Consider the following 6785-nt stretch of genomic DNA (forward strand, 5'->3'; position numbering starts at 1 on the left):
TTTCTATTCTATTAATTCTCTGTGATGTGGCCATATTTTTAATAATGAAAGTAATTTTAATAATGGCGATGCAATAGAGGAGAGGATCCCCTCCCCATAACCAAAGTGGGAAAGGGACTAGCCGGGAAGATTGAAGTTGGAGCCTCGGCTGCAGATCCCCACACAGGCCCCTCCTGTTGATCTGTTTAGTGTGTACCTCCATTCATCCCCTTTTTATTTAAATAGCCCAGGAGCACTGCTAGAAAGAAAACATCTCAGAACAGTTACAGGCATTAGCAAACAGCTCTGCAACCTCCCATTTGGCAGGCTGTACTGGTAACAACCATGGAGAGACCAGTCATTAAGCAGCTAAGTTGGTTCACTGCTGTTTAACTGACCAGTGGAGCTTTTTTCTTTAGACGGAATGTCTGCTGCCCAGGCTGGAGTGCAGTGGCGCGATCTCGACTCACTGAAAGCTCTGCTTCCCGAGTTGTCACTGTTCTCCTGCCTCAGCCTCCCGAGTAACTGGGACTACAGGTGTCCGCCACCATGCCTGGCTATCTTTTTTTTTTTTTTTGTATTTTTAGTAGAGATGGGGTTTCACCATGGACCAGTGGATTTTACAGCTTCACATCCTTTCATCCTCATGATACCACTGGAATATTGTCATTGACTCCATCTTACAGACAAAACACCTCAGACTTAGTGATGCTAAGTGACATCACCCATGTGTAGGCAGCTAGGAAGGGGCTTCATGCATAGCAGGGCTCGAGAGAGGTTAGCTAAGTGACGTGAGCAACCTCTGCCTGTTCACCATCCAATCCACAGATGCCAGTAAATCGCTGCAGGATGCATACGACTGTCCAACACCCTTCAAATCATAAAACAATAGAATTTGAGAGCTGCGGCTGTAGCACTACCACTAAGTCACTGTTGGCTTTAAGCAAGTCACTCACCTTGAGGGGGTTGAACGAGCATGCTGTGTTGGTCAGTGGTGCCTAGGAACAACAGCAGCTTGGACTCAACAGGGAGCTTGTTAGAAATACAGAGCCTTAGGCCCCACTCCAGACTTGGGGAGTCGGAATCCTGGGGTGATGATATGGTCTGGATCTGTGTCCCCTCTAAACCTCATGTTGAAACATAATCTCCAATGTTGGAGGTGGGGTTGGGTGGGAGGTGATTGGATCACAGAGGCAGATCCCTTGTGGCTTAGTGCTGTCCTCACAATAGTGAGAGAATTCTCATAAGATCTGGTTGTTGTAAACTGTGGCAGTCCTCCACCCCGCCCAGCTCTCTCTCTTGCTCCCACCCTCACCACGGGAGACGACTGCTCTCCCTTCTTTTGCCATGATTGAAAACTCCCTGAGGCCTCACCAGAAGCCAAGCAGATGCCAGCACCATGCTTCCGGCACAGATCACGACCCATGGGCCAATTAGACCTCCTTTCTTTATCAATTACCCAGCCTCAGGTATGTCTTTAGAGCAACGCAAGAATAGCCTAATACAGGTAGGGTCCAGCTGCCAAGGTTAACCTGACCTCTAGGGGATTCTGACATATGCACGCACACACTCAAAAGCTTGAGAAGCGAGTGGCTTCTGTGAATTGAGGCTTCCCCTTGCCGCCCCTGCAGGTGGATTTCGAAGATGTGATTGCAGAGCCTGTGGGCACCTACAGCTTTGACGGCGTGTGGAAGGTGAGCTACACCACCTTCACCGTCTCCAAGTACTGGTGCTACCGCCTGTTGTCCACGCTGCTGGGTGTCCCGCTGGCCCTGCTCTGGGGCTTCCTATTCGCCTGCATCTCCTTCTGCCACATCTGGGCGGTGGTGCCGTGTATTAAGAGCTACCTGATTGAGATCCAGTGCATCAGCCACATCTACTCACTCTGCATTCGCACCTTCTGCAACCCACTCTTCGCGGCCCTGGGCCAAGTCTGCAGCAGCATCAAGGTGGTGCTGCGGAAGGAGGTCTAAAGCCAGGTGGGGCAACGAGGGTGGCAGGGCAAGGGGCGTTGGGCCAGGCTGGTCCCCGGGGGACTTCTTCACAAGGGCTGCTGGTGAGCTCTTTCTCTTTAGGGACTGCTCTGTACTCCATGATGGAGCACAAAGTGTAGGGAAGCCAGAAAGAAAAGACAGCCCAGCCACGGAAGCACAGTGGCCCTTCGCTCTCCCCCAGCCCCACCACGATGCCCCCATGCCTCGGCGTGAGGGAAGATCATTTGCTAAGAGGCAGCTACTGCAAGTCTTTGCGTTCACTTGTACTGTAACAACATAAACCAACACGCGGTTCCCACCGGGGGCCAACCTGTCCACGTGCACTCAGGAAAGTGACCAGTGACCACTGGCATTAGGAGGGTGGCTCGAATAAAGGATTTTGGCTGCATTTGGGGAATGATGCATTTTATTCATGCCTGTAAGATTGGTCTGTGTCCTGACCAGCTCCAAAAATACACTTCACTACCCTGAAAAACAGATACAGGGAAAGCTGGTTGTCTCTTCACTTGGCCAAATCCAAGGAACAGAACAGAGTCTTTTTCTTCTTTGGATTCTATTGTTTGCTGGGATTGTACATGTTCCTTGGGAGATCATGTTCAAGTGATTCCTGTTGCCTGAACCCAATAGCAGGCACCAATGGAGGAAAATGGCCTTTGGGCTGGCAGGGGCAGTGACCCTCCCAGGGTACCACTGAGGGCAGGGCCTGCATTCAAGCCTCCCTGAACCTCCCCTTTGGCTAACTGAGCCCCTGAAATGCACAGCACTGCCATTTGACATGAGAGTACCTTCAGCCTCAAGAGATGTGAAGAAGTCACAAGGTCTAATTTGTGCATGTGTGGACTCACTATGGAAATAAAATGCAATAGAAAGAGCATGTATCGCTTCCTTCCTCCTTAAACACACACACACACACACACACACACTGCTGTTATCTTCTTTAGGGCTGTCTTTTCCAAGTGTGCTATCCAGAACTTAGCCATTAAAAAAGAAAAGATGGGAACGGGTGTTAGCATCTGTGGTCCGGTTCCTTTGGAAATGTTGTATATTTCTCTCACAGATTTTCAATAGGCATTGGCACATTAAAGGCTCTGACGAGTCCTGCAGTAGAGCACACAGTGTAAGGAAGCCAGAAAGAAAAGACAGCCCAGCCACGGAGCACAGTGGCCCTTCGCTCTCCCCCAACCCCACCACGATGCCCCCATGCCCCGGCGTGAGGGAAGATCATTTGCTAAGAGGCAGCTACTGCAAATCTTTTTAGACCAGTATCCCCCAATTCTATCTGACCTTTTTTATTTTTCTTTTCATGCAACGCCCATTTAAGTCTCATATAATTAAGGTTCCACAGCACTTGTCAGGTTTTCGGAGACATTATTCATGCCTGGCAGTGGTCTTGGGAGGCGGTGTGGTGAAGTGGACCGCACACAGCTTAGGAACTAGGACGCAGGCAGCCTTGGTTCTAGTCCTGCTTCTGCTCCTGGTTGCCTTCTCTGCCTCAATTTCATCATCCACAAAATGATCTCTAATGTGCATTTTGGCTCCAAAATTTTACCCAGTTTTGGTTTTCTCCTAACATCTTATGTAAATTTCAAACACAGAGAAAAGTTGAACAGCTACCTACCCATCTAGGCTCTACCATTAACATTTTTCTACCCCAGCTTTCTCACATTCCTATCCATCTATCCACCCCTCTCCATCCCACAATCTCATCTTTATGCACGTTTAAATATGTTGCAGAGATCAGTATATTTTACCCCTAAACACTTCATCATTCATCCCTTGTTTCTGCAGATGAGAAAGTTACAGTCCAGAGAAGTCAGCAATCTTGCCAAAAGGCGCCCACCTAGCCAGCGTTATCGCTGTGGCTCCAGCCTGCTGCCTCTGCTCTCCCTTGGGGCTCTTCCACATTGTTCAGGTGCTCAGCAGGCCTAGGCTCCCTGCCGCTGAAAAGGATTAAGGCTGATGTTATGTATGTCTTCCTCAAAGGGCCTGCCCTTTCAAATGTGTCTTGAAATCATGAGGCCGTCCGTTTCAGCCTTGGAGTCTTGGGTTATGTAGAGAATTTGCCATCTTGGTATTTCTTATAACTGGATTTGACGATGACTCTAATTTTTCAAGCTCACTCTCTTTCTCTAAGGGCAGACTATGGTCGGTGTTTAATTACCCACAAAGTTCACAGAACTGGAGGCAGGATACACATCTGAGATGCATGGGTGTCCAAGGAGTTCTTCTCCCTCCAGGAATCCCCTTGAGAAGTAGCAGGCAGAAAATCACATTGAGGGTATGATGAGAACGGGCCTGAGGCAGGAGGATGGAATTCCCTCTCATAAGATACATAGGGAGCACCAGGCACTCCTGTTTGAAATGCAGGTTCCAAAGCTCTAGCTCCAGAGTTTGATTCAATAGTGGGGCCCAGGAATCTGCATTTTAACACAAACTCATTTGTGATGCTGCAGATGGCTCCCAAATCCACTTTTAAGAAATAAGTGTTAGTGTTCCTTCAAGGTAACAGTCTAGAATCCTATTATCGCCAGAGTTCAACTGTGGTTCAGAGCAGGTTCGGGGACATCATACAAATGTTTGTTCCTGAATCTTAGAGCATCTTCCCACAGAACTCTGACAAGTGAGTGCACCTGTGATTCCAGAGAATGGGACCAGGGCCCCCTTCCACACCCTGCCACAGTCCATGCACCTGTGCCATAATCAGGCCAATAGCTCTGAAGCCCTGCAGGGATCTGGGTTCTACAAGCCACGTGTTCCAGTCACCGTTCTTGGGAGGAAGAACAGGGACAAAGCAATGTATGGAAACAAATGTTTATTAAGTGCAGTCTCTACCAAGCAGCTAATGAAGCAGACACCTTATGATCAGCCATGCCATTCACCAACTGGCACAGTTACAGAGGGGTGCCAGAGCAAGTCACCACAGTAGAACAAAATCAAGGCATTCACATTTTGCCTTAAGTGGCGTTTCATTGCTGTTGAATACAAAAAGGGTTAAACACTTTGAAACCAGAATTTTCTTAAAAGACAGCCTGCATTGTCCCTTTACATTTCCTGAAGTGGCAAAACATAGACTCAACCCAAAAGGAGACCAAAGTATGTGTCAGATTTTTTTTTCAGCGCCTAAAGAAGTAAGACTCAGAGTTTCCACATTCACTTTTGATGATCAGAGCCATGAAACATTGCAGAAGACAATCTGCAGCTCCCACTTCCTGACAACCCCAGCCATGCATATGGTTGTAAACAAGTCTGAAACTGTAGGGAAAGGTGGTTGGGAGACCTCAGGCACGAGGTCTGGGGAGGAGGCCAAAAACAACTGAGCCTGAGGTAGCATTCAGAACCCCTGTGCTCATTTTTCTAGGCTTTGTTTGGGGAAAGACTGAGAAATGGTGAAAATGCTCTCAAGGAGATCCAATGGGGCTATTGAAATTGAATGTCACTTATTTGCCATAAAAGAGACTCCTGTGCATAATGAGACCCAACGTACCCACCAGAGCTTTCGCATGAAGAGAACGACAAAGTATCCCACTTGGTTCTGATGTCCAATAATCTCATAACTCAGGGTTTCTAGGAAGGCTGTGCTCCTGGTCAGAAAATATACTGTGAGTTGCTGACCCTTTGATACCTGGTGGCCTCTGTTGGCTCCTAGGATGGCAACTTCCCTGGGACCAGCAGAGACCTCGGTCATCTCTGGCTGGTGGGCAGCGAGGCATGGATGCTAACAGACACCACTACTGCTGCATTTGCGCCCAGAGCACACGAGTGTTCCAGTACATGGGCACAGAGGCCCCAGAACAGCATCCTGTTAGCTTCCCAAAGAGCAAGGACTGGCTGGTGCTGACGCTCTTCATGCATGTCCCAGCAACACTTAGCAGTGCCTTGCAGTCCAAAGATGATACTATCTTCAATCTCCAGATAATACTGAAGACCTTGTGCTAAATCCTTAGACTTTGAACATGGACATTTCAGTGCATGCCTCTCTTCTCCCAGAACATCTAGACAATGCTAGCTCATTCTATTGTGTGTGTATGCGCATGTGTGTGGCTATGTGGCTACTGCAGCATGGAGGAAGAAGAAAGTGTGTTATAAAGAGAGAGAATGGATCTGTGGCCTTTGAGAGTGCTCCCGCTGTATCCCAGTAAGTACAACAATGTGTCTGGAAACTTAAAAGGCGCCCCACCATGCACTGAGCTGGCCAGTCCCTGACAGTAAACTTCTGATCAATAGTGTTCTGTATTTAGTGACAAAGTATTTCTTAGACGTGTTCATGTCCTAACCTCAAGGCTGAGAGGACATTTGAGAACATGTTCACTAGGTAAGAAAAACCCCTGACACCCCTAGTGAATTTCTATTTTATATAAAACATAACAACCTGCAGCTACAAGGCATCACTCGTGCCTTTACAAAATAGGGATATTATCATTGCTGTTACATTTTGCCAAATAGAGACATCATCTCTTGCAGCAAAATCGAGTGAGAAAACCATGAGATCCCTCTCAAGCAGTGAGCCACATAGAGAAACAAAAGCTCTGAGAGGCAAGAGATTCCAAGGAATTCATCTGTCAAGCTGGCCTTCTCTGAATTCATCTGTTGAATATTTTTTTGTTTATTTTTATTTTTTTAAAGTTGATTGGCTTTTAGTATATTTTCAAAATCGTGCACCATCACCACTAATTTCAGAACATTTTCATCACCCCAAAAAGAAACCCCAAACCCTTAGTAGTCACGCCTCATCTCCCGCAGCCTCCAGGCCCTGGCAAACACTAATCTATATTCTCTCTATATAAATTTGTCCATTTTGGACATTGTATTTCA

General features: G+C 47.5%; 1 protein-coding gene across 2 annotated transcripts in view; it reads left to right on the forward strand.

Annotated features, from left to right (window-relative positions):
- Nucleotides 1-2847, forward strand: part of CAV3 (caveolin 3) — a 15803-nt gene extending 12956 nt beyond the window's left edge. Inside the window, exons 2-3 of one of the 2 annotated variants that reach the window (XM_011961279.1) lie at nt 1611-1958; nt 2055-2847. In XM_011961279.1, the coding sequence (XP_011816669.1) occupies nt 1611-1952 (342 nt within the window). In that variant the 3' untranslated portion in view covers nt 1953-1958; nt 2055-2847. Of the gene's footprint in view, nt 1-1610 lie in introns of both variants that reach the window. The other variant, XM_011961278.1, reaches the window with a different exon arrangement.
- Nucleotides 2848-6785: the final 3938 nt, after the last annotated feature.

Source organism: Colobus angolensis, unplaced genomic scaffold (genome assembly GCF_000951035.1).
Source record: "Colobus angolensis palliatus isolate OR3802 unplaced genomic scaffold, Cang.pa_1.0 Scaffold544, whole genome shotgun sequence".
Taxonomy (NCBI): Eukaryota; Metazoa; Chordata; class Mammalia; order Primates; family Cercopithecidae; genus Colobus; species Colobus angolensis.